General features: G+C 40.3%; 2 protein-coding genes across 2 annotated transcripts in view; one reads left to right on the top strand and one right to left on the bottom strand.

Annotated features, from left to right (window-relative positions):
* LOC125234170 (dynein heavy chain, cytoplasmic) overlaps window positions 1–9,274 on the top strand; it is a 108,132-nt gene extending 98,858 nt beyond the window's left edge. Inside the window, exons 81-93 of the mRNA XM_048140374.1 lie at window positions 15–132; window positions 846–1,059; window positions 1,833–1,905; window positions 2,074–2,195; window positions 3,062–3,247; window positions 3,620–3,748; window positions 4,460–4,565; window positions 5,817–5,914; window positions 6,387–6,515; window positions 6,965–7,165; window positions 7,418–7,528; window positions 7,735–7,895; window positions 8,586–9,274. Of these exons, the coding sequence (XP_047996331.1) occupies window positions 15–132; window positions 846–1,059; window positions 1,833–1,905; window positions 2,074–2,195; window positions 3,062–3,247; window positions 3,620–3,748; window positions 4,460–4,565; window positions 5,817–5,914; window positions 6,387–6,515; window positions 6,965–7,165; window positions 7,418–7,528; window positions 7,735–7,895; window positions 8,586–8,763 (1,826 nt within the window). The 3' untranslated portion in view covers window positions 8,764–9,274. The remainder of the gene's footprint in view (window positions 1–14; window positions 133–845; window positions 1,060–1,832; window positions 1,906–2,073; window positions 2,196–3,061; window positions 3,248–3,619; window positions 3,749–4,459; window positions 4,566–5,816; window positions 5,915–6,386; window positions 6,516–6,964; window positions 7,166–7,417; window positions 7,529–7,734; window positions 7,896–8,585) is intronic.
* An 8-nt stretch (window positions 9,275–9,282) lies between these two features.
* Window positions 9,283–24,130, bottom strand: LOC125234118 (ADAM 17-like protease). The gene is made up of 17 exons (XM_048140307.1): window positions 23,890–24,130; window positions 23,545–23,784; window positions 22,770–22,891; window positions 22,189–22,324; window positions 21,239–21,507; window positions 20,741–20,800; window positions 19,043–19,177; window positions 17,298–17,436; window positions 15,789–16,024; window positions 14,095–14,233; window positions 13,587–13,656; window positions 13,041–13,167; window positions 12,679–12,790; window positions 12,241–12,356; window positions 11,737–11,892; window positions 9,836–9,945; window positions 9,283–9,407 (listed from the first exon to the last, which is right to left on the bottom strand). Exons 1-17 carry the CDS (start codon window positions 23,948–23,950, stop codon window positions 9,347–9,349), a joined length of 2,289 nt encoding a protein of 762 aa, XP_047996264.1. The 5' UTR covers window positions 23,951–24,130; the 3' UTR covers window positions 9,283–9,346.
* Window positions 24,131–27,029: the final 2,899 nt, after the last annotated feature.

Below are 27,029 nucleotides of genomic sequence, written 5' to 3'. Positions count from 1 at the left end.
TGAATTGTGTACAGGTCGTGTGGACGATATGGCGACGGAGTTGAATAAACCGCTGTCGAGCATCGCCATCGGCTCTGCAGAAGGTTTCAACCAGGCTGAGCGTGCCATCAACACCGCTTGCAAGACTGGCCGGTACGTATATACAATGTAGTGAATAACCTTTACGTAAATAGTTATTTGTTTTACAAGAGGGTAAAGTAGTTGTTTAACCGCACGTGCCCATATTGATACCCGAGCAAGCGAAAGATTCCAATATTGAACCGCGAGCGTAGCGAGTGGTTCAAAAAGTGAAATCTTGAGCGTTGCGAGGGTTTCAAGGCACGAAGGTTAAACAAACTTTGCCACCGAGTGAAACACAAAATTTTTCACCACACCAACACGAACCAAATACCTATGAAAAAAAAAAAAAATGAAAAATATTTTATTTTCCTTGAAAAAGGTTTACAATATTGCCATCAGTGGTTGGGACTTCCCTTTAGGTAAGTAAACCTATAAAACATCAAATTAAATCAAATCCATCAGTTTATTCAATATTTATGATTCAAAATCATCATTTATAGGTAAATTCTACCAGCCATCTTAAGACATCAAGTTAAAATTTGTATGAAATTACTTTGCACTCTTGTGGATAAAATGCAATTTAGCTATCTGTTTTCGAATAGCAAAGTAAGCCTTTAACAGTTAGTGTGGTGAAAACAATATTGTAAGGTTTCATCTATGACTATGTTCACGTAAAATGCGACGCATCTAAAAAGTGCCAGTTATAAAACCTAATCGGCTGAAAAATTATCGAGTTTTCACTAACTTTACGCATCAGTCAAATGAAATACTTTTTTTCTTCCTAGATGGGTGATGCTAAAGAACGTACACCTCGCTCCTGTGTGGCTCGTGCAGCTCGAGAAGAAACTCCACTCCCTGCAGCCCCATCCCAACTTCAGGCTGTTCCTCACCACCGAGATCAGTCCCAAACTGCCAGTCAACCTGCTGAGGGCCGGTCGAGTACTCGTGTTCGAGCCCCCACCAGGCATCCGGGCTAATCTGCTGAGGACCTTCGCCACGGTAATTATGCTCTGTTAGCCTCTAGGGTAATTCCATGTAACAGAGTAATGTAAGTGACCAATTATTTGCATGTTTTTTTATTCATGGTGCTAATTTAAATATCAATATATCTAAGGATTAAAAGTAGGCTTATCTAGAGATAAATTAAGACTTCAATTTGCATCATAAATAAAAAAACATGCAATGAAGTGGTCACTTACATTACAGTTACGTGGAATTGCCCTCTAGTATCTTTTATTGATGCTTCATACTAGCTGCAATTTACTCTAGTTTAAATGGTTTAATGGTTCTCTAAAGTTTACCAAACCTGGAAGCAAAACTTATTTATTTACTAGCGACCCGCCCCGGCTTCGCACGGGTACTATACCTACATGTAAACCTTCCTCTAGAATCACTCTATCTATTAAAAAAAAACGCATCAAAATCCGTTGCGTAATTTTAAAGATTTAAGCATACATAGGGACAGAGAAAGCGACTTTGTTTTATACTACGTAGTGATTCTCTTAACAATTTAGAATAAAAGCATGAACATCATAATAGGGTAATTCCATGTAACAGAGTAATGTAAGTGACCAATTATTTGCATGTTTTGTTATTCATGGTGCTAATTTAAATATCAATATATCTAAGGATTAAAAGTAGGCTTATCTAGAGATAAATTAAGACTTCAATTTGCATCATAAATAAAAAAAACATGCAATGAAGTGGTCACTTACATTACAGTTACGTGGAATTGCCCAATAGAACGTACTCAATAATTCAATTGAATTCAGGTCCCTGCTGCCCGCATGATGAAGCCTCCTTCAGAACGCGCGCGTCTATACTTCTTACTGGCTTGGTTCCATGGTAAGTTTACAAGACTCTCATTGGCCCATTAATAAAAAAACTTTGAAAAGTAATCGCAGTGTAAAATCAAGTCAACCTTATGCAGCAATACTTCTTCTTCTTCAACCTAGCGTTTTCCAGGCCTAGCGCCAGGGTTCAATACTAATTTTAGATAATTCTTTAATGCAGGCATCGTCCAAGAGCGTCTTCGCTACGTGCCTCTGGGCTGGGCCAAGTACTACGAGTTCAATGAGTCCGACCTTCGCGTGGCTTGCGACACGCTCGACACCTGGATTGATGCCACAGCTATGGTACGAGCTCAGAAGTATCTTTAAACCGAGTTTGAACTCGATTCCCACGTATCTTGACATGACATATCGTCACTACTTTAAAAAAAACTTGTATCTTCGTCTGTCAATGAAAAGAAAATTGTAGTAAGTATGTATGAAATGCATATAGACTTACTGCGTTTTAACTTTGAAGAGCAGCGTGAAATACGAGATTTTTTCAAAGTAGTGACGATATGCAACTGACAGTACCTAGTCGCATAACGATAGAGGGGCTACCGATTACCGAATATTCGGATAGTACCAAATGGGATATCCAAAAATTCAGCAGCATTGTTGCATATTGCTCTTTGCAAAAATAATGATCGTTATTTTAATAACAAAACTACCGTGAGAGGCTGACATAAAACATGTGAATCGCGCGAGCTCAATGAATATGCTGCTCGTTACGGAGTAAAACATGAGCGTTTTTCAACTTTTACACGTGAGTTTATATGTTTAATGATCATTATCTTTAAATTGCCTTACTAATCTCGTCTAATTAAAGCAAAATTTTAACTTCTGATTAGCAGAAACGTCTGCAATCGATGCCACTAGGCTTAGAATAAATTTAAAAGTGGAAAATGTCTGCCTTGGGTGAGACTTGAACAAAGGTAGATGTCGCTACGGGTCCCATTGACCTTAGTAGTGGAAAATTTCGCTGGCTTGGTTGAAGTCTTGGTGGCTCAGTTGGCAGAGCGCTGGAATATTGATCCAGATGCCGTGAGTTCAAGTCTCACCCAAGGCAGATATTTTCCACTTTTAAATTTAATTAAAGCAAATTGGAAATCAAAGGAAATATTTGGTTTATGTGATTAAAATACATGTTACTAATAAAGTTATTCTCGCAGGGCCGCACCAACCTGCCTCCAGAGAAGGTTCCATGGGAGGCGCTAGTGACGCTCCTCTCGCAGTGCATCTACGGAGGCAAGATCGACAACTTGTTCGACCAACGGTTACTGCATTCGTTCTTGTGCAAGTTGTTCACGCCGAGGTCGTTCGAGGCTGACTTCGCGCTGGTCGCTAATGTTGATGGGGTAAGTGATTTTGTACCTATTGTATCTACGGATGTGAAGACACTTGTAGACAGTTGTGGTTGACGGTGGAAAGATCGACAACTTGTTCGACCAGCGGTTACTGCATTCGTGTTTGTGCAAACTGTACACAATACGGTCGTTCGAGGTTGACTACGCGCTGGTGGCTAATGTTGATGAGGTAAGGACACGTAAAATAAATATTTGTTGGTCTTTTGACACAGTCGATAATATAATCTTGAGGTTTAAGCTCTATCGTCCCATCTTTGTATTTTCTGTAACAGAAATTTCTACCTGCCTCCTAAACCCATAGGTATTACGTTCTTTCTGATGCCGTTCATACGTACTATTTTAAAACGACCTATTATTTTACAGGCAAGCGGTAACCAGAGGCACATCACTATGCCTGACGGAAACCGTCGCGACCACTTCCTCAAGTGGATCGAAGAGCTGTCCGACAGGCAGACTCCGTCCTGGCTTGGATTGCCTAACAACGCTGAAAAGGTTTGTTACACAATAACAGAACAAGTACAGAAAGCTCACTGCTTTGATGTGCACAAAATGCTGCCATTTATAAATTCTTAAATCTTACCTACATTAAGAAAAGGACCGCACGCGAGCAGCCGACATTGATTTAGAAAGAATAAACAGAACAATGAAATAAAGAATAGGAATGACGACTATATAAAAAAATGGCATTCTGTTTAGTCCGTGAGTTAGATCGTCCAAAAATACTGGACACATATTTTTCGCTTTTTCTAATTAATGAAAAAATACAAAGATAGAGTGCATCAAAGTTCCGGAGTGGGGGCTTGTGACGTCACTTCTAAGTAAAAATTGTACCTAGGCGTGACGTCACGCGAAACTTCAACGCACTGTACGGTCGTCATTTTTCGTTTACGAGAAAAAAAAAAAGACTATCTAAAATTCTTTGATAATTAGTTTTTTTGTCGTCTCGCCTATTGCGGAATGCGCGCCCCTGTTAAAAATATCATGTTCAACTTTCAATTTGGAGTCTCAACTCGCATATCATGAATTTCGGAACACTTGGAAGACGAAAATAAATTTTGGCCAATATGCACTAAATTACTAACAAGATGTAAATGCCTCTAAGGCGTTAGAAGGTTTAGTAGATTTAAGGCTCCCCAAGTGAGCCATAGTAAAATATCGAAACAACCCGTAAGATGTCTACGACGTGTGGTGTTTGTTGAACAGGTGTTGCTGACGACGGAAGGCAGCGACCTGGTGTCGAAGCTGCTAAAGATGCAGCAGTTGGAGGACGAGGAGGAGCTCGCCTACAACGCGGCGACGCAGGACGACAGTGAGTACATTTGACGTTGACGATGACTAAAAACTTATCGTTTATGTTAGGCCTAATTTAGACGGCGTGCGAACTCGCATGCGATTTTAGTTACACTGCGGGCTGTTGTGGTGACATACAATTTTGCACAGCCATCAAATACCGCAATGTAATAAAACTCTAAATGGACTCTTAAATTAAAGGAAAGTTAGATTTTATGGCGAAACGTATGCAGATACAGCTATCAATTTAGTTTCAATCATAAAATTAGATGTCAGGGCCATGCCGGTGATACCCGAAATATGACTTTGACTCATATTGAAGAGCATTCTCGATGATGTATTAATCAGAAACAATGTCAAAGGCAGGCACTCTAGTATCACTATGAGTAAATTAATAAATTGTGTCGTATAAAAAATTTGTGAAGAATCTCAAATAGTCGCAAAAAATGTGACATTGGCTTCAAAACTAGTTATTGGCTTTAATTGTATTTCTTTTTTCCTCGTTACAGAAGTCGATGGTAATTATTAGATTAATTGGATCTTATAAAATCTTATTGTTGTTCGTTACCGCAACGCGATTCGTGTTGCTCGAAGCCGTTCTTCCATCTGCACTAAACTTTGAAACGCTTGAAGCTTTCCTCCTGGGCTTCTACGTTAGGTAGTGTACGGAATTGGCATTGGATATCTATAAGTTGTGCAGCAATTAATAAGCTGTTACGATTTTGGTGTATGCATAGTCTACCGTTTTGATATTAGAAATAAGAGTACGAAACTTGTTTATTTATCCATTTTATTATACAATAAAACCCTAGTACAGTTAGAAAAGTCATTCTTACAAGAGTTGTCACAGAAAGCCAGCCAGCTAGTGAAAATGTCTTAACGCCACACAGTCGTAAATGCGTAATTCGTATCTTGGCGCAAACTACACTCATTGAAAGGATAATACAAACAGGACTGAGCCAGCTCTTATGAAAATATCTATGATTTTCTTCCCGCATGCATGCTAAAATTTCGCGTCTTCTTGCATGCGTGGCTCGATATTTCTTGAGTTCATTTGGACGCTCTTGGTAGTATGAGCACGAGCTCCGTCCATTGTCGAGCTTCGATTATCGAAATCGTATTGATTTTTAAAGGTTTTTTTTTTATGGTTCAGCATATTCGGAGCTCGTGTACAGAGTATTCTTACAAATCCCTGTCGCTAAAAAAACATCAAGTTACATGCAGATGGAAGGCGGTTCTTGCAGGTGGTTTATATTGTTTGTTTGTACAGATGCGTTGGTAATCGAGGGAGATGGCCGCCCGGCTTGGATGAAGTCCCTTCACCAGACGGCTACTGGATGGCTGCAGCTCCTGCCTGAGAAATTACCGGTAACAACTTTATTTTTAGCTTATGTATATCTCAGTTCTTTATCTTTGCCAACTGAGCTCTCTTTTCAAATTCATGTTTTCGATGAATATTCCTGGTAGATATCAGTTCAGAGACACAGGTAATTTCTCCAATATATTAGTAATTCAATTACAGATGCAGTGCGAAAAGTTTATCCTTGGTATTTTTCTGGAAACGTTCGTATTTGTCATGCTAGTTCAGACAGTCAGCACGTCTTGTACTGAGACTGACTGAAATTGCATGACACGTTGCGTAGGAAAATCTTTTCGCACTAAATCTGTACGTTGTCGGTCATTTTGCCTTGATTGTAATGGAGTTAATTGATGTAATTAGACCGAAATAGGCAACGCCGTGGTGTGCAAAATTAAATGTTTTTATGTTTCATAAATACTAGCTTTCTGAGTTGATATACTTGCATAAAAGAACACGTGTTCATGATTGTATACTATACAGACACTGCGCCGTACGGTAGAGAACATCAAAGATCCGCTGTACCGCTTCTTCGAGCGCGAGGTCGCCGCCGGCGCTTCGCTGTTGGCTCAAGTGCACCACGACCTCAGGAACGTGCTCGCTATCTGTCAGGTAACTTAAATAATATTCTACTGAGTAGTGGCGCAATATCGCAATTTTATTTTTGAAGAATAATAAAACTAAACTAACCGCTAACTATAAGGACAGCTACATCTCATGTCTATTTCTATCTTCTAGCGTAAATTGGTAGCTTGACTTCGTAGTGATATGTTGGGACATGACTTTTCTTTATATACATTGATGTATAGTTTCCACAGGAATGATATGTCACAGTTTCGCTATAAGTATTTTACGTCAAACTTCACATGGCGTCCTGCCAGACTGTTTTCGACATTTCTATTAAAGGTACCATTCCGGTCTTTCCGTTTAGACATAATACTTTCGTCACAGGTAATGTGACAAGCAGTATTTATGCGTCCTATACTATCTTCTTGGGCGTTAACATTCGAATTCCTACAAATATTTCGTTTTACTTCATTGGTGACACTATTTCTGTACAGGGCGAGATGAAACAAACAAACGAGACGCGCTCCATGGTAGGCGCGCTCGTCCGCGGCATGCTGCCGGCCGCGTGGAAGCGCTACGCGGTCGCGCGCGGCTGCACCGTGCGGCAGTGGGTGGGCGACTTTGCGCGCCGCGTGCAACAACTCGCTGCTGTCTCCGAGTGTGTGGCCGCCGACGCTGGAGCCAGACGACTACAGGTATACATACACACACACACACACGCACACACACATTTTTACCTACAGATCGAGATGAAACAAACGAGACCCGTTGGCATATGGCATGAAAAAAAAACTGCCGTCTACATTTTGGCCAATCTTCTCGCAGTCTTAGAAGACACCGTATTTGATAAGACTTACTTAGATACTATCAAAACATTTTTCTGTCTGTACATATTTTTCTTTTCTAGCTTAAATTAGCTTCTTGTTAAATATGATTTCTAATTTCAGAGCATTCCTGTATGGCTTGGAGGTCTCCTAAACCCGGAGGCGTATATCACGGCCACCCGTCAGTGCGTGGCGCAGGCTAACTCTTGGTCGCTTGAAGAACTGCATCTACAGGTAATTTGTAGCTTGTATTCTTACCTATGTCACTTTTATTACTTACCAACTGGCGAGAAATCATACAGGACCAAAACAATTGGCATAACCTCGTTAGAAGCGAAGACTCATTTTGGGTCACTGCACCAATAAGTAATAGATAATTAGGTACAGTACTTATATCACTTTTGAATTACTTGCACTACTAATATTGTGTTTTTCTTTAGGTGACTATTCCGGAACCGGGCACAGAAGCCACGGACGCGACCGAATGGTCGTTCCAAGTGACCGGGCTCAAGCTTCAGGGCGCAACGGTGAAGGGCAACCGGCTGCTACTCACCAACACCATCATGGTCGACCTGCCTCTTACTGTGCTCACGTGGATACGGTAAGCTTTAAGTATACTTACATAAATTCACGTCTGTAATCCCAAAAAAGAGTAGGCAGAGCACTTAAAACTTCTGAAGTTTGCGTGCCACTATATTAGCACCCATAGACTTTAGAGCACTAAAGTCTAAAACATATCGAAATCCTAGGTCATTTAACTGAAACCACATTTTTCAACCTTAGGCCTGCCCCTCTACCACAACTTGCCTTGTCGCGCGCGAGTCCATACTTGAAGTCGCGCTTGATGTATGGACTCGCGCGCGACAAGGCAAGTTGTGCCAAAGGGTCTGGGGTCCTTTCTAATCGATTTAACATAAACAGTTCTCGAGCTATTTAGCAATGTGACAGACAGACGGACAGAGTAGCACCATAAGGCACTAGTCCCACCGCGAGCTAGTAAGCTATGAGCTATCGGCTATAAAAACAAACAAAAGATAAGCACTCCCGTGTAAATAAAAGAGAAACGGCGATATTAATAGCTCACCGCTGTGCGAGTAACTATAAACATCGCCGTGTCTCATAGTTTACTAGCTCGCGGTGGGACCAGTGCCTAACTCGTAAGTGTTTTATACCTTCTCATGAAAAATAACTTGTGGCTCAAGTGAACTAGTGTTTGATTTGCTCGTGCACTACAACTGTGTATATATAAAACGGCAAACGTTGTTGACCATTCCATTTTTTTTATTAACAGCGGACCGGAGAGCAGCACGGCAGCCGCGGGCGGGCAGGCGCTCACTCTCCCCGTGTACCTGAACAGCGCGCGCTCCGAGCTGCTGTTCACCGTGCGCCTGCCCATCGCGCCCGGCCAGGAGCCGCACGCCTTCTACGAGCGCGGCGTAGCTCTACTCACATCCACGGCACTCAACTAGATCCTTCACAACATGTCTCGGGACGTCGCTTGAGCGAACCCATAAGGCCGATAACATGTCATTGTTGACTGGCCTCTTATCTCGAGCAAAAAGTTGGTGCCTGGCAAAGCTTCCATGTGAAAACAAACTTCGTCATTCGTCTTTATAAACTATGACAAAGAATACTTCTGTAAACTATCGGAAACACTGAATAGACTAGTAAACTATAGTTAACTTGTAGTAGGCCAGTTTTCTGATATCAAATATCTATTCTAACCGGGGTCGTCCTACCCTAATAGTGTCTCGAGACATGTGCATAACGCAGCTGTTAGTAAAATTAAAAGATTATAATGAGTTGATTTATAACCTTGATAAAGTATTAAAGAAACCCAGATCTTGTTATCCAGAGTATTGTATGAAAACTCAGCTTTGCTCTAAGCACTAATGGTATTTATGTATTTAAGCTTACACGCATATTTATTCTGGTAATAAATTGTAATCACTATAAATGCAAATAAAAATTATAATAAAAGACCTTTGTTTTACTTAATACGTAATTTAATTATCTATTGTACTTATTAAAATATTTAAAGACTATAGAGGTTTAAAGTTGGCTGGTGCCTTGAATGGCACTTTTCATGCCCGGCGGCTTCTGCTTTGGCAATCTGGAACAAACAATAAATATGTTCACAATATTCGCATATGATTCGCATGTTTGCGATATCGCCACCACGCACGGTGTACACAGCTAATAAGCACTCAAGAAGGTCCACATGTCCATGTAAGTAGCTGGAAGCTGTGTAACAAATTGACGCAGCATTATAATCGTAAAAAAAACCTAAGATATTTAATTCTTACTTATAAAGCTTTTATAGATCCAAAGGCAATAAACACAGCTGAAAAGCTGCATAGCAGCGTTCGAGCTGGTTATGCTAATGCTGTAATATTAAAAAAACATTTTTTTGAGGTGCCTTTATAAAGCTTGAAACTGTTAGGTAAACATTATACGGATTTACATAGAGTTCAAGTTCTAGATCAGTTCACGGTTGAAGAGTTAAAACACTGTAACATTTAGGTAACTGTACTTACATACCTTGTGTGTATGATCTTGCGAGGGGACGAGGGGTGCACAAGGTCGTGTTGCCGCTCCCACTCCACATACTTCTGGTGCTGCCTCTGCCGCCGCCGGTCCACGTAGCTGATCTACAATAAAATACAAGTCTCAGTGCTGCAGTGAGCAGTGGCCTATTCATATAACCTCCATCGGTGAAGAGCTGTAAGGTGTCAGAGTTATTAGAAATTTAGAATCATGTTAGTAATCAGAAACGGTGCCTCGTTGCGATGCAAATGCTCCGTGTACGAATGTTCAGAACACTTTTTCCCCCAACACTGGTGTGGTGGTAGGAATAAGTTTTACCACTATCACCCAGATTTCTCACAATTTTAGAACAAAACGGGACTTAATCGCGTAAACACTTACATTTATATTTGGCCCGACGTTTCGAACATCACATTATGTTCGTGGTCACGGGAAAATGTGATGTTCGAAACGTCGGGCCCAATATAAATGTAAGTGTTTACGCGATTAAGTCCCGTTTTGTTCTAAAATTATGAGTGCAAATCGTGTTAGTCTAAATCAGATTTCTCACGTAAAGAAATTCCACATGGCTAAGTAGGAATCTCAAATGAGAATACCAATATTACTTGGTAACTCAACTCACATCTACAAGACTTTTATAAAAGTTATAGAAAGCCGCATCGCTGGAGAACTCGACCGTCACCAACCCCCCAGTCAAGCAGGGTTTCGCCCTGGATTTTCCACAGTTGATCATCTCCATACAGTTAACCAGATAATTGAAAAATATACCGAATTCAAACTCCCGTTATACTTAGGTTTTGTTGATTATGCTAAAGCTTTTGACAGTATTACCCACTCCTCCATCATAGCAGCACTGCGGAACCAAAACATCGAACCAACATATATTAATCTAATCAAAACCATCTACAATAATAGCACAGCAGATATCAAACTTCAATCTTCCGGACCAACGTTTCGAATACAAAGAGGTGTCAAACAGGGGGACCCGCTATCTCCAAAACTTTTTACGAGTACACTGGAGGAAATTTTCAGCAGCCTGGCGGCTTCTTGGGAGGAAAAGGGAATAGTCGTCGGTAATAAGAGGTTGTCAAACCTTCGTTTTGCCGACGACATTGTTCTTTTTGCTTCCTCCGCCACAGAACTTCAGCAAATGCTCCAAGACCTGAGCGACGCGAGCCTTCAAGTTGGACTTCAAATGAATCGCGAAAAGACCCAGGTGATGACTGGACAGGTGGTGCACGAAACTTGGGGTAAAGGTAGACGGGCAGACTATACAATACGTCAACGAGTATATTTACTTGGGCCAGTTAGTCTCTTTCAACGATCGGCAAGACAAGGAAGTTGAGCGCCGAGTTCAAAATGCATGGAAGAGCTACTGGTCCATGAAAGAGCTAATGAAGGGCGACCTTCCAATGTCACTGAAGCGCAAACTCGTTGACATGTGTATTCTGCCTGTCCTCACCTACGGCGCCCAAACGTGGTCATTCACCGAGGGTCAGAAGTCCAAATTGAAGGTTTGCCAACGAGCAATGGAGCGCAGTATTTTAGGTGTTACTAGGATGGATCGCATCCGAAACACTACACTGCGCTCCAAAACACGAATAGCTGATGTGGGGGAGAAAACCGCCAGACTAAAGTGGGACTGGGCAGGCCACGTTTGTCGCATGCACCCGGATAGGTGGGCCAGCATAGCCACCAAGTGGATGCCTCAAATTAAGCGCGGACGTGGAAGGCCCAGACGGAGATGGCGGGACGACTTTGACACCTTCATGACTAATTGGCCAGAAATAGCACACCAACGGGAGCTGTGGAAATCACGGGGAGAGGCCTTTGCCCAGCAGTGGGACACATAAACGGGCTATCTAAAAAAAAAAAAAAAAAAAAACTCAACTCACCACACAACTAGCAGGGATCCATATAAAAGCCGTGACAAGTACCACCACGCCTACAATGTTATCACGAAGAAAGCCTAGGACAGTGTTGATGTTGATGTCCTCGATGATGTCCCAGAAACGCTCCACCACGTCCTGGATAGTTTTCTCGCAGATGCCCTGGAATTGTCAATTATATTACTTTCTATGTATGTGTCGAAGACCCGAACTTTGGCAAGAGAATTTTGTAGCTATGCCAGTCCGGCACCTAAGTTTGAAATATATGTTCAGAGAGGAGTCGCGAAATGTATGGGATCCAATTTCTGAGCATATAGAGAATCGGGTACAGAAAATTCCTTACCCGCAGTATTCGAACAAAACTTCTAAGGTGCCAGTCAGATGACGTTCCGATCTATCAGTGTCAATAAGAGACATTTCTTCAAACGAAACATGATTTTTGAACTGACATAATCCGATCCTTATCGTATGTGGGTCTAATATTTGATGTATATATATTTAAGTAGTTACCTTATTACAGAAGCCCTGTATGCAGGGCGTGCCGTCGGGCAGGATATCATTGTGAGCGACGGGGAAACACGTCTTGTTCAGGCTCTTGCGACAACAACGTTTACACGCGTCCGCCACTGCAAAGTTTATAAATCAATTTAACTTTATAAATAAATTGATCGATACTCTATAAATAAAAGGAGCGAAGACGGTCGGTAGCAGCGAATGTGTTAAAAATATACTGTACCGACCGAGTCAAGAAAATTATCATAATATAAATGCCCTAAAAGACCTGTCGATCCCCGGAATACCCGGTGTGATTTGCCGCACGAAATGGCAGAGTGCGATCTCTTGTGTGCAAATCCTTTTTTAACTGACTGAACTGTAAGTAATAATATCTCTCTCAATGCTGGAATTTGTGCCAAGTTTTCTAAACTAAGGGTGGTCAAATAAACATACCTATATCGCACATGCAACTGTGCATGCCCTGCGTCTCGCAATACGGCACGCAGGAGCCGTTGCGGCAGCGGCCGCGCTCCGCGCACTCGTGCTCGTCCGCTATCGCTGGCGCCTGTCACACAAACACATCTTTATCAGGTTACAATCGTAAAACCAAAAGCAGAGTACACCTTTGGATCCTCGGTAGGTCATATAACAAAATCGGTAAGTTTGACTTGAATTTTATACACAATGGCGAATCCAGGGAGAGAGAGGGTTATGGTAATCATAACCCCACCCCTATAGGGCCTAGCCTGAGCCTAGAAATTGACTACGCGACCCGCAATTCTGCGACTATTTACGTCTTTGGCTAGGGACCCCACCTTGGGACAATCGGCCGTGGCGCCGTTGCAGGTGGCTTCGCCCTCGCAGGCCGAGTGCGCGGCCTCGCGACACACTACACCAGGCGGAGCGAACACGCAGCCCGAGCAACACGGAGAATTCTTGTCGCTGTAGACAAAACAGTTAAGTGAGTAAACAGTTAAACACACAGTATAGTAGAATTTACTTGACCTGCAGATGAAATTAAATCGAAGCACAGATAAAATTTTAAAACTTGAAATTTACGAGTAGCAATTTTATCACACAACAAAATGAACAGTAAAAACTAGAATGCAAACGCACATCAAACGCGACGAAGTACGAGTATGGACCGCCGACGCTTTTTCTCAACAACTGGAGGAAGAACCAAGCGCGGATTCAGCTCGGGCCCGGGCGAGGGGGGGGCCAACCTAGGTTAAAGGGGTGGGTCATGGATTCGCGCATGGGACGAACGCATTGAATGGGGAAGATTGCAAGTCTACAGGGAGGCCTTTTACCAGCAGTGGGACACTCACACTTTATAAATGTATAACGAAGAAGGGATATACCTGCACACAGCTCCTTGGTTTTTCCTTAGTCTACAATTCTTATCGCAGCACATGTCGTTATCCTCCGTCCCTGAGAAAACGAAACAAATGTAGTATCAGGATTATTGTATGATTCAAAATCAGTTGTTATTTATATGTTTCGTTCGTTATTATACTTCATTATACATCAATATCACGCAGAAACATCTGCAAATAGTGTTATTAAGGTTAGCGATGGTTTCAAAGGTGTTACACTCTTGACGATGGACGACGCGGCATATGGTGGACATATTCCTAGTGTAGGAAAGCGGTTTGACAGCTCAGTTGGAAGCGCACTGGGCTAGCTATTAAAGGCAAGCGTCCACGAACCCGCATCGGACGCATCGCATTTAGTATTCTCCGTAAAGTCACACAAGTGCGTCCACCGATCCGCGCCGTACGCAGCGCAATCTCAGTGGACGAAATACGGTGGGTTTCCGATGCGTACGATACGGACATGTGGACGCCTAGCTTCAGTGGCGTGCGTTACCGAGCAGCCCCGCGTCGCACTCCTCGCCGCCCTCGACGCGCAGGTTCCCGCAGAAGCTCTCCTCGGGCTCGCTGAAGCAGCGCCCGGACTTGGCCTGCAGCACCTTGCGGATCGAGCGCAGGCTGCACGGCGAAAAACGCTAAAACAAAACATTCAGTTAGAAACTTCAAATAGGCTAAGGAAACAAACGACTTCAAGCGTAAAAGTGTAAAATTTCAAGCAGAATCGTAGTGATGGACGTATTTGGATGATGGGCACGCTTTGCACAAAATGACATTGGAAACTAAAGACTTATTATTATATCGGCGATATATTGGGCGGCTTAAGATCATTATTGAGTGTCCCCAGTGGTCATGTATCTCAGATATAGAATAGAATAAACATTTATTCGTGAACACAGGCAAGACAAAATACACATAATAACAACAAGACAGAAAGTAATGAAGTGCCACGAAATGGCCTCATCTCAGCGTGTTGCTGGTGACTTCCAGCGCTGATCTTCCAAGGAGACCATCAAAACATCATATCCGCTAACACTATAACTATACATCAGATACGATCCTTCCTGATTAGTCGTCAGAGAACACTCTGCTACATCAGGATCATTTGTGACCGAACTCATGAGCGGTCATTAAAGTAGAAAAAGAAATATACGATATACGAGATCCGCCAACAAACTGTCCTCAGTTTGGCGGAATTGCTTCTTGTAAAATAGTTGTAAGTTTCTTGTTATAAATAAATTAAAATTAAAAAAAAATCTGTTTCGTGAGTGAGCAAGCGTTGACCGTAGTGGTGGAAGATAGATCGGAGGTTAAGAGTGTAACCTGTTATAACGGTAATAATACCTTGTTGTTAACATCGTAGCCACTGACGCTATAAGTGTATATAAGATACGATCCTCCTTGACTAGCCGCAGGAGAACACTCAGCAACATAAGGGTCATTGCTCTGAGCCCCTAATAGGCTACCTAGACTCGTATCGAATTTAGGACATCAAGTTATTGTTTTCTGTAGTATTTGACTTAAGAAATCAATATTTATAGCTTGCGGGCATTAAAAGTGCGTGATGACTGCGTATTTTTAATTAAACATGTGTGTATGTTTTTTTTAATTATGGACTCCGAAAACGGTGTTGGCCAATGGAGTGACGTCACATAATTCAGATCAACTATGGAAATTAGAGGTAGTAATCTGATCTCCATAGAAGCAACCTCTATTGTATTAAAATTCATAGTCGTTGACGCGTGTGACAATGTGAAATATTTTTTCTAAATATACTGACGTCATGTCATAGATATTCTATAGATTAATATGGCTGATGTTGTTTTTGCCTGATCAAGTAAAAGTAAACTTTAAATATTTTTTTTGCGGGTTTTTAAGTCGTAATAAAATATGGTACTATTTTTTTTCGTTTAATTAGACAGTAATTAATGATATAAGACATACTTTGAAAAAGAGTCAAGTAGCCTATACCTTGTTGTTAACATCGTAGCCACTGACGCTATAAGTGTATATAAGATACGATCCTCCTTGACTAGCCGCAGGAGAACACTCAGCAACATCAGGGTCATGCTCCGAGCCCCAATTGTGACCGAACTCGTGAGCGGTCACCAAGTCTGCCTTGCGAGTGACCGTAGTGATGGAAGATAGACCGGAGTTTAAGGGTGCAGCCTGATATAACGATAATAGTTTTACCTTATTGTTAACATCATATCCGCTGACACTATAAGTGTACATCAGATACGATCCTCCTTGACTAGCCGCAGGAGAACACTCAGCAACATCAGGGTCATGCTCCGAGCCCCAGTTGTGACCGAACTCGTGAGCGGTCACTAAGTCTGCTTCTCGAGTGATCACGCGTTGACCGTAATGATTCCGTGATGATGATAGACCGGAGTTTAGGTATAGTGTGTAGCCGTTCTTGAAGTATTCTGGAAGTTTCGAAATATTGTTCAAGGTTTGTTGAATATTTTAGGTTAGTTAATTTCACGCTGAATTGTTAAAATGTGAGTGTGCAAGGGAGAACGTCCCACTTTGTCGATAGCTATAAGCCCGCTTTGTCAGTTTACTCATATAAACATACAAGTAAATCTCGCCTCAATGGTAACCGACACAGTGGGACGTTTTACTAAACACACTCACATAATATATTATTAGTTCCTTCCCACACCAATGTGACAAATGACTATAGCGAAGCTACAGATAATACAAAAATTGTACCATAACTTGACAACCTCATCAAATTATATAAATAAATACTGTAGGTATTAAAGTAATAAATAAATATATATTTATATATATACCCCCTTATTCATAAACGTTTACTAAAGTTATCAAGCCGATAAAATTCGTTTGTCCCTTTTCGACGTATTGGTGTGATAGAAAGGGACAAACGAACTTTATCGGCTTGATAACTTTAGTGAACGTTTATGAATAAGGAGGATAATGTGTACAAATAATATAAATAAATAGAATGTCATGCAAACATAAAAGAAACACTCACACTATTGCACCGAATAGCTGAAAACAAAACAAACGCAATGTCAAACAAACAAAAGTGATTACAAAATAAAAAAAATACCAAATTAAAACCAATTTGCCTAAAAAAGTTTTTATTGTATGGAAGTCATTTCGTTGTTCTTGCCTCTCTTATGGATTGGAAACTTATGTAACTTCGAAATGGTAGATGGGATTAAACATAGAACTATATTTGGAAGAAACAAGTTCAGCTATTTGTATAGGGGCCGAGCGTGTCAAAGCTAAGCTAAGAATATGGACCAAATTGTCAAAACTGAGGTTCAAAAGTTTTAAGCTTGTGTCAAGAGATGGCAGTCTATGCACTGTGATTACACATTTTACTTTGACAGTAACTCTCTATAATATTCGATCCTCTTTGATAGAACCTTAGGGCACAGTATAATAAAGAGTACTATCGTACAGTATGGCCACTCCCACTCCCCGCTGGAAGTGCCGCCCACTCCCTCTCGGTTACCCCAAAGTTACCGCCTGTCAAAAACGCGAACTGTCGACCTGTCATATCTCACTCATGCAAGCATGGTACGCGTTCACCTACACGAGCTTAGACTGTGTGCTAGGAACGCGCCTCTTTCATATGATCGCCAGTGTCCGAAGTGTGCTTAGGGTTTGACAATGACTGCTCAGTAGGATAGGTATTAGCCGCCCTGCTCAAAATGTTGTGCGTACCTGGCGTGCAGATGCCGCCGACTGAGTTGCGCCGAGGGGACCCCACATAAGCCAGACCCAGTATTCCGCCTTCGAACTTCAGGTCCGTGAATAAGTGAGCTAGGCAGAAGTCTTTGTGAGAGTACTCGCGGCTGAATACCTGATGACATAGTAGAGTTAATATACTGTGATTTTGTATAAGCTATGAACTATCGACGACAGAAAGGAACAAAAGATAGCTGTTTCCATGTAAAGAAAAGAGACGCGATGATAGCGCGAGTGAGTTATAAATCGTCGCCGAGCGATGAACTAGAAATCGCTCTCGTTTTTAGGGTTCCGTAGTCAACTAGGAACCCTTATAGTTTCGCCATGTCTGTCTGTCCGTCCGTCCGTGCGTCCGTCCGCGGATAATCTCAGTAACCGTTAGTACTAGAAAGCTGAAATTTGGTACCAATATGTATATTAATCACGCCGTGGTAAAATAAAAAGTGAAAAAAAAAATGTTTTTGTTAGGGTACCCCCCCCCCTTACATATAAAGTGGGGACTGATTTTTTTTTCATTCCAACCCCAACGTGTGATATATTGTTGGATAGGTATTTAAAATGAATAAGGGTTTTCTAAAATCGTTTTTTGATAATATTAATATTTTCGGAAATAATCACTCCTAAAGGAAAAAATCTAACTTTTGAACCATATGTTTAAAAATATGAAAAAAATCACACAATCACAGTAGAACTTTATAAAGACTTTCTAGGAAAATTGTTTTGAACTTGATAGGTTCAGTAGTTTTTGAGAATAATAGGGAATACTACGGAACCCTACACTGAGCGTGGCCCGACACGCTCTTGGCCGGTTTTTTTTTCCATGGGAGGAATTATCTTATGTTCGTCTCTATCGCCGATAGCTCATAGCTTACTCGTTTATGGTGGGTGCCTTAGTGCGTTTTCACATTATCCGATCCGATATCGGATGTAGGATCGATACCCCATACATTTAAGCCGCTATCTTTGATGTTTGCTATTGAAATCCTTCCTACATCCGATATCGGATCGGATAATGTAAAAACGCACTTATGTGGGACAACGAGGGAAATTCAACCATTGTTTTGAGAAAAAAAAATGTCATCAATTTTTAACTTCTGATTAGCAGAAACGTCTGCAATCGATGCCACTAGGCTTAGAGTTCAAGTCTCACCCAAGGCAGACATTTTCCACTTTTAAATTTATTCTAAACTAGCCTTTGCCCGCGACTTCGCTCGCGTTAAATTCGAAAATTGCTGAATGATCCATACAAACTTCCACCCCCCATTCTAAGGAAGTGGGGGGGATATAAAGGCACAAAAAGTAGCCTATGTCACTCTCCATCCCTTCAACTATCTCCACTTAAAAAATCACGTCAATACGTCGCTCCGTTTTGCCGTGAAAGATGGACAAACAAACAGACACACACACTTTCTCATTTATAATGTTAGTATGGATTGTAATAAGTTTGAATCTGGTCAAGTTTGATAACAAGCCAGTAGTTCTGATCTGGTCCCGTAGGTGAATGGCATTTCTACGACACGAAACGAAACGCCGCGAAACGTAGTCTGGCTCTGTCGCACCAATACGCAAGAGCGATAGAGATAGATATCTACGAGCGTTTCGTTTCGTGAGCGTTTGTGCATTCGGCTACGCACGCAGAATATATCATGTTCAAATATACTAAAAAAAAAAGTAGTTCAGTTAAGAATACATTGGTACAAAGCAGAATGTTAAAAATATACCTCAAGTAAGTTCCGCACGTCCCACTTCTCTCGAACCATGTTGTAGTGCGCTTCGCCGCCGCGGACGCGAGTCGGCTCTGAATGAACTAAGATCTTCTTGATCACGAACCCCATGCCTTTGAACCCGTCCATGTCCTGTAAAAATATATAAGGTAAGGCATCTTCTGGGAGAGCTCACTCCTTCGCAGGCCACGTCGTTGCCTTTGGCTAGTCTGTGGCCAAGAGTAAGGCCATTTATAATTTAAATAAAAAAAAACATACAAACACAAGCATTATGGGGAATGTAGTTTAAAACTGTTAATAGTGCCAATAGACTATGTGTTCAGAATTTTCTATGATCAAAAGCATCCTGGGCTTGGATGTTTTCTATGTATACATATATGTATTTGTAAATTATACACCGTGTTTTTTTGTTTTCTGTTAAATTCGACACGTAGCTAGGTTCATTTAAAGTGATGTCAAGAACCACCCTGTACATCACTTTTAGTTAAATTCGCAATAAAAAAAATTTCATCATTTTCATACATAAAAATGAATTTATTAGCAGAGCCCGGAAAATCCATAGCAAAACAAAAGACTGTCGCAATCAAACTAGGGTGAGAAACATTTTTTTATCGATATCGATAGTTCTAAATATGAGAAGAAAATGGCCCACCAAATGAAAAAAAAATGTATAAATAATTATACAGGTACAGATGAAACTTCTTCCTCGAAATCCACGTCAGTACACACAGCAGCACTTGACATCTTATTGGGTTTGTTATAGTAATGGGAGTATATAATCATTAATTTTTCACCATTCTCTGGGAGGAGACTGTTTCGTTTATTACTGTAAAGCCATTTATGTATACTAAATGAACGTTCGACTTCACTCGACGTCAAGGGATCAAATTTATAAAACTCATTGTAATTGGTATGATGGTCAGGTCGGGTAAGATTTTCGGATATTTCTCGTAAATGGTCATAATCAGGATTTCGGTCCAGTACGGCTTCAAATTTGCGTATCACCGGTAAAAGTTTACTCCAGTTTACGTAACAACGAACAGTGTCCAGAATGAGGAATGATTCCGTAATAGACAAAGTTGAACATTGTAACTGTTCTATGGACCTAACCTAACCCTTAACTTACTACTTGTTTTGCGTTTGGCGTGAATAATTTATAAAATAACGTACGTACCTAAACATATCGGTATGATTTTTTTTAGACAAAACTTACTCGATATCGATAAAAAAATGTTTCTCACCCTAGTTTGATTGCGACAGTCTTTTGTTTTGCTATGGATTTTCCGGGCTCTGTTTATTAGTGTGAGAGACCCTTAAGAATAACATTCAAGTTAGTGTCAAGTGATTGACGGCACATGTCAAAACAAATAACATTAGGAATTGGTAAAGGCTGTCACACACATGTTCAGTAATTATCTTTATTTTTTTAATAACTCGATAACCGTAAAAGTTAAGACGCTAGTTTCTTAGAGTAATTAATTGTATTTGATCTAAAGAACCATCCCTTAAAGATAACGGAATTCAACAAAAACAGGGTGTATATACCGTTGTCTCGTTGTCTGAGTACCCACAATACAAGCCTTTTTGAGCTTATCGTGGGGTCAATCTGTGTAAAAAATGTCCTATAGTATTTATTTACTTAATGATGAAGAGGTTCTAATAATTATAGTTGTTTAAGTTTCTACGATTAGGTACCTGACGATCCTGCCATACTGTGTCATTGTAGATTTTGTGGACACGGTCGATAAGGCTTATCTGCAAATAATTTTACAGTAATTAAAATCTCTCTCTATACCTAAAGTACAGTAAAGCTATTATGACGATCACAACATTATAATATAGGTACCAATGAAGTTTTTATCTCTGACGAAAATACTGAAGAATTAAGTAGTAATGTGGCATTTTGGAAATTTGGAATAACAAGAATGCCATGACAGTCATGCGTGTCCCTGTCACTCCTAGAGTAACATAACACAATAATCTTCATCTCACTTACCAAATAGCTAATAGTAGTCTTAGTATTACTCGCTCCCATTTCTTGAAAGAACCTATAATCGGCCACAAGCAGCAGCGGACAGCGGGTCTTAGCTGGCGTGTACTTATAGTCGCTCTATCTCTTCACGCGTCTATGTGCGTCCCTGTCGCTCGTGGAGTCCTTGTGGGGCAACTTAACACAATAATCTTGACACTTACCAAATAGCTAATAGTAGTCTTAGTATTACTCGCTCCCATTTCTTGAAAGAACCTATAATCGGCCACAAGCAGCAGCGGACAGCGGGTTTTAGTCGGCGTGTACTCGTAGTCGCTCTGTCTCTTCACGCGCCTATGTGCGTCCCTGTCGCTCGTGGAGTCCGGCTTGTGGGGCGACTCGTGGTCCACCTCGATGTTGTCGAGGTATTTGTCTCGCTCTGACTGTGCGTGCTTGTTCTCTAGTTGGTCGTTTTCGTCGTCTTCTTCTAGTTCTATAAGAAAAAATAAAAATAAATTAAAATAGCATATTTGGATTGACACAATGGAACTACTTATAAAAATGTATATACATAATTTTGGCCAGCTTTTTAGTCAAATACCCCTATGTGCACCGTAAGTACGCGTAATTTAAAACCGCCGCGCATAGTCGTCGACGATCCAACCCGTTTGAAATCTTTAACACTTTCGCTACCAAGAACCCGACTGTCGGGTACACCGCTCGTAGAAGCGTAGCCGATTACATGGGTTTCCTCGTATGTAGCGAAAATGTCGTAGCGCCGCGTAGAGCCCGGTTTCGAAAGTGTTAAGTACGCGTACTTGCTCGTACGTCTATCACCCATTTTATAGGTACTTCATTTGTATAAAGATTTTTTATCAGAGAATGTGCAAATGATACATTTAATATTGTGTAAAGTGTAATCTTGCCTTCCATCTTGTTTATACGGGATGTAATATAAATCACTGTACACTATTGTCATTAAATACTAAAATTAATGTACTTAAATATTTGAGCTCATATAAAGTATGATATACTGAAATAGGGTCAATTCTATTGCCACTTATTTATTTTAATCGTTTTTTACTAAAATTTTGCAATCTTCCCACTGTCACTGAATACTGCGGTAACTATAATATTCGAATACAGAAAACATAATTTATTGACATTTCCATACCTTTCCCTTCTTTAATATATCCACAGACTCTGGGTTTGTTGGCATCGTCAGAGTTAGCCCAGCTGAACCGGATATCAGAAGCTTTGTAGGTTATCATCGTCTTGTCGTCCAGGTCTGGCAGGTGACGCCATGATGGCTAAATTTAGTAAAAAATGCTTTAAATGTTTGAACAAAAAGAGAAATGTTAAGACAAAGCCAGAACGTGCTATAAGAAGTAGGTTTTGTGCTCACTATTTATACAAGCTTTTATAAGAGAGCTGGCAGGCAAGCATGGTCGCGCGCGAAAGTTAAAATATCAGGCCGTCTCTATTGCTCTATTTGTAAGTTCGATAGGGACGGCCTGTTGTTTTACCATTTGTCGCGCAACCATGCTTGTCTGCCTGGTGTCAAATGTTATGTTATATAGATATCATGGGTTTCAAAATTCATTGGTATGAGCTGAGGTTTGAACCCATGGATCCACAACTTTTAGCTTAAGAATCCCACACTCTTACATCTAAGCCACCAGCACTCTGAGACGCCAAGGAGAATATTTGAAGTGAATTACAAGGTGAAATTACTTGTAGATTTAATGTTCTTACCTCAATATGATAGGTCTCATCAGGCGTGTGGATAATGCCAGTGATAAGTCCATCTTCCATATGTAGCTTCACTTCAGATGACTTTTCTCCGAACACTCTGCCAGTGTAAAAGTTGTCTCTATCTAAAATCAGATACAAGTAATATTAAGATCATGATGGTTATCTCAGAATCAGATGTTGCGCCATTGCTATGATGGTAAGGAGCAAATGTTTTACTAAATTATCAGAACTGACTATTTTTTCTATTCTTCTGTGTTACTTTTGCTTACATTATAGCAAATTGATCGTAATTACTAATACTGTAAGTAAGACAATGTTTCAGACATTTCTTTAGTAATAGAGTGGTAAAAGCTTGGAATCAGCTCCCGGAGGATGTAATATGCCCTAAGTGTAAACAAATTCAAGAATAAGTTAGACAAGCACAGTGCTAATTCCACATAACACCTGAAACCTCTGCCGACAACTGGGTACAGGCTATATCAGTTACTACAACTGCCTGCCTGCTTTACAAATAATAATAATGTTTTGCCACACCTTTTCCTCCTTTCCAGGGGCCATTATGTATCTACCCATGTAACATTGCATGTCTAATTCTCTATAATGATGGAATATTAGACAGATCAACAACAACAACGTACAAGGCGAAGTCCGCAATATCTATTTGTAGCAGATAGCACCTTGTAGGTTGTAGGTAAGGTGCAATTTTCTGAAAAAAATCATTGCAGATTGTACCCTATACATTGTTGTCGTCGAGATTACAACTTCGGCTACTTACCAACATGTACAGTAGTTTCTTTTCCGTCCCCATCAACAGCATAAGCTTTGAAATTAGAATGCAACACAGATGTGCGAGGATGCAATATTAGCCTGAAATCCTTTCCCAGTGTCCGGAAGTGTAGTTCCTTTATAGTGTTGAAAAGATGGTTCGAGGGCTTCGCTCCGCGCTTCACGACGTGGTGCCGCAGACTCGATGCGTGCATAGTCTCGTAGTATTTCAGGTTGTGACTTATAGAACCTAAAACGATATTGTATAGTATCGTACATTTCTATGTCAAACCTTAAACACTAACTTCACTTTAAGCTCAATCCTTTTGTTGTTTAATGGTTCTAAAATACTTACATGTTCCAGTCACAATAAAACAACAGAAAACTAAGGAAGATATAAACACTGTGTGATTCATTGTTTCAGACTAAACCTCAGATTTAGTTACATATCTATGAAGTAGAAAATATAAAGATGGTGTTCAAATTCACGTTTGTTTATCTCTGTGTAATAACTGGGGCTAAATAGAAATTTTTGGTTGATTTCCCATTCATTGATTTTATTGAAATTACGAGTTTACGAGAGTATTTACGATTACGGTCAATAAACGATTTTTTTTTTCTAAGTTCAGCTGTCACGGTGACAGTTGTTCGAAGGGTACGTTCGGAAAGTGTATATAGTTGCACGAAGTATGATGATGGTGCTTGCACGGTTGCACCCAATTTAAACAGCTTTCGGTTTTTGACTTGTACAGAAAAGTACATAACCTTTTTCTTTGATAAAGTAAAGTTATACAGAGTTATACTATATCTCATTGGTTCTAGCGCAGCTACTAGCCTGCTAGTAATAAAAATTATAATATGAATGTCAAACTTCAAAATAAAATCAGTGTCATCTAAAAATCTGTTTAAGCAACAGCCACATACAATTGGGAAGAATCTAATAAGAACGTAAACCGGAAATACAGCGCCCTAATCAGCAGAAGAACTACCGACGCAGAGGCTTCTGCCAGCGGCTCAACTCGTGCAGCACTCGGTTAGTCAACTTTCAACTTCTGACGTAGTATAGTCCCTCTTCATACTTACTTATACTTACATATAGTCCAGATTTCCTGGCTTTACGACACACCACTTGTTGTAATATCTTCTCTCTTTTTTGCCAACCTGTAAAGTAACTAACAAACGACCACCGCACGGACCGAGACCTTGGAATTTGTTTACGTAAGTGAGGGCGAGAAAAAAATAGCTCTTTCTCGCTCTTACGTCGTCATAATTTTATTATGTTTGTCACCGGCGTGACCAATAAAAATCCAATTATTATGTTATTCGTCCACCCCCGCAACGCATCCCTCCGAAATCCGATATGGCGGTCATGAATCATGCTAGTCATCTGTAAGTGGTGTAGTAATTAAGCATTCCTCGTGAATCAGCGCCGAAATTAATGTAGTACTCGTGAAACAATGCCTAGGTAGGTATTAATGAACGTATCGTACAGTATGTAACGCAGTCAAAATATATTTTCACCACACCAACTGGTAAAGGCTTACTTTGCTGTTCGAAAACAGATCGCAAAATTGTTATTCACAAGAGTGCAAAGTAATTTCATACAAATTTTAACTGGCTGCTACAAATGATGATTTTGAATCGTAAATATTGAATAGATTGATGGATTTGACTTAGTTTGATGTTTTATAGTCAGTATTTTGTTCGTGTTAGTGTGGTGAAAAATTTTGTGTTTCACTTGGTGGCAAAGTTTGTTTAACCTTCGTGCCTTGAAACCCTCGCAACGCTCAAGATTCCACTTTTAGAATCACTCGCTACGCTCGCGGTTAATTATTGGAATCTTTCGCTTGCTCGGGTATCAATATTGGCACGTGCGGTTAAACAACAACTTTGCCCCCTTGGAAAACAAATAACTATTATTAGATTCAGTTACAAACTTGCTTGTGTGTGCACCAAAGGTGTGCACTTTCATATACTAGCCCATAGACTATATGAGACCGACAAAAAAAATTGTCGAGCGACTTTGTCACCCGTGGGCATATACCATACTATTCAATATACTCTATGAGCATATCCACGGCATATCCATGAGCCCGCTCCGCGATGCCCGCGATACGCACGCGAGTGTGGAGGGCGCTTTAGAGAAACGCGAAAGAAGGTTTTCATCACATTTCCTGTTTAAAGGTCTCATTGCGTCTACGTGTACTGAAGAATAATGTACTATTTTATTCCCAAGGGAATAATGGATTTAGTTTTAAAAATTAATACTTATACAATCCGTACAATACTTCAGGCAAAGGATGTTTCAATCAGCCAAGGATTTTTTTGCACAACTAAAATTTGACTATTAAGCTATAAAAAAATATTATACGGTATGAAAAATGCATTTTATTTATGTTTTACAATTATTTCAGTGTGTTTTACATTTATTTTGTAAATTTCACGTAGAAAAATCGTTATAATTAGCTACTTGGCAGGAAATTGCGGCTGCGGCTGTCGCGTGTTATAACACTCGTTGACAAAATCCCCCTTACCTCCCTTGTTGCACAGTATACCATTATCTGTCTATTATAGGTAGTACAGTACTGCTTTATTTTTTTAAAGCCTCTTTATGTACAATACTGCTGTATTTTTTTAAAGCCTGGGGGCCGATTTTTGAGTCTCACTGTCACTAAAATACGGGTTGAAAACGGTGAATTGCCTATTATTTTCAGTGACAATTTTCTGAATTCGAACGCCGTGAGACTCAAAAATCGGCCCCCTGACCAGAAATAAGTATGTGATTATTGTCAGGAAGGAGCTGTTGTTCTATTGTATGCGGTGGTATTATTCTTTGATGCGGTGACAGTTTAGTATAAGTACCTACTATGAAGAACATAGTTCTAAAGAAATTCGTCAACTTGGCGCGTAGTCATATATTTTTGGACAGGCTTTACTTAAAATTTGTAGGAATAAGTAGGTACCTATTAATTGAGTCTCGGACCTTCTCATTCATCTTTAAGGTTGATTATGAATAATATGAAAAAAAACCGGCCAAGAGCGTGTCGGGCCACGCTCAGTGTAGGGTTCCGTAGTTTTCCTTATTTTTCTCAAAAACTACTAAACCTATCAAGTTCAAAACAATTTTCCTAGAAAGTCTTTATAAAGTTCTACTTTTGTGATTTTTTTCATATTTTTTAAACAAATGGTTCAAAAGTTAGAGGGGGGGGACGCACTTTTTTTTTCCTTTAGGAGCGATTATTTCCGAAAATGAAAATATTATCAAAAAACTATGTTAGTAAACCCTTATTCATTTTTAAATACCTATCCAACAATATATCACACGTTGGGGTTGGAATGAAAAAAAATATCAGCCCCCACTTTACATGTATGGGGGGTACCCTAATAAAACATTTTTTTCTATTTTTTATTTTTGCACTTTGTTGGCGTGATTGATATGCATATTGGTACCAAATTTCAGCTTTGTAGTGCTTACGGTTACTGAGATTATCCGCG

The sequence above is a fragment of the Leguminivora glycinivorella genome, chromosome 15, assembly GCF_023078275.1.
Source record: "Leguminivora glycinivorella isolate SPB_JAAS2020 chromosome 15, LegGlyc_1.1, whole genome shotgun sequence".
NCBI lineage: Eukaryota > Metazoa > Arthropoda > Insecta > Lepidoptera > Tortricidae > Leguminivora > Leguminivora glycinivorella.
The sequence above is the reverse complement of the archived record's forward strand: the minus strand, read 5'-3'. Positions and strand labels throughout refer to the sequence as shown.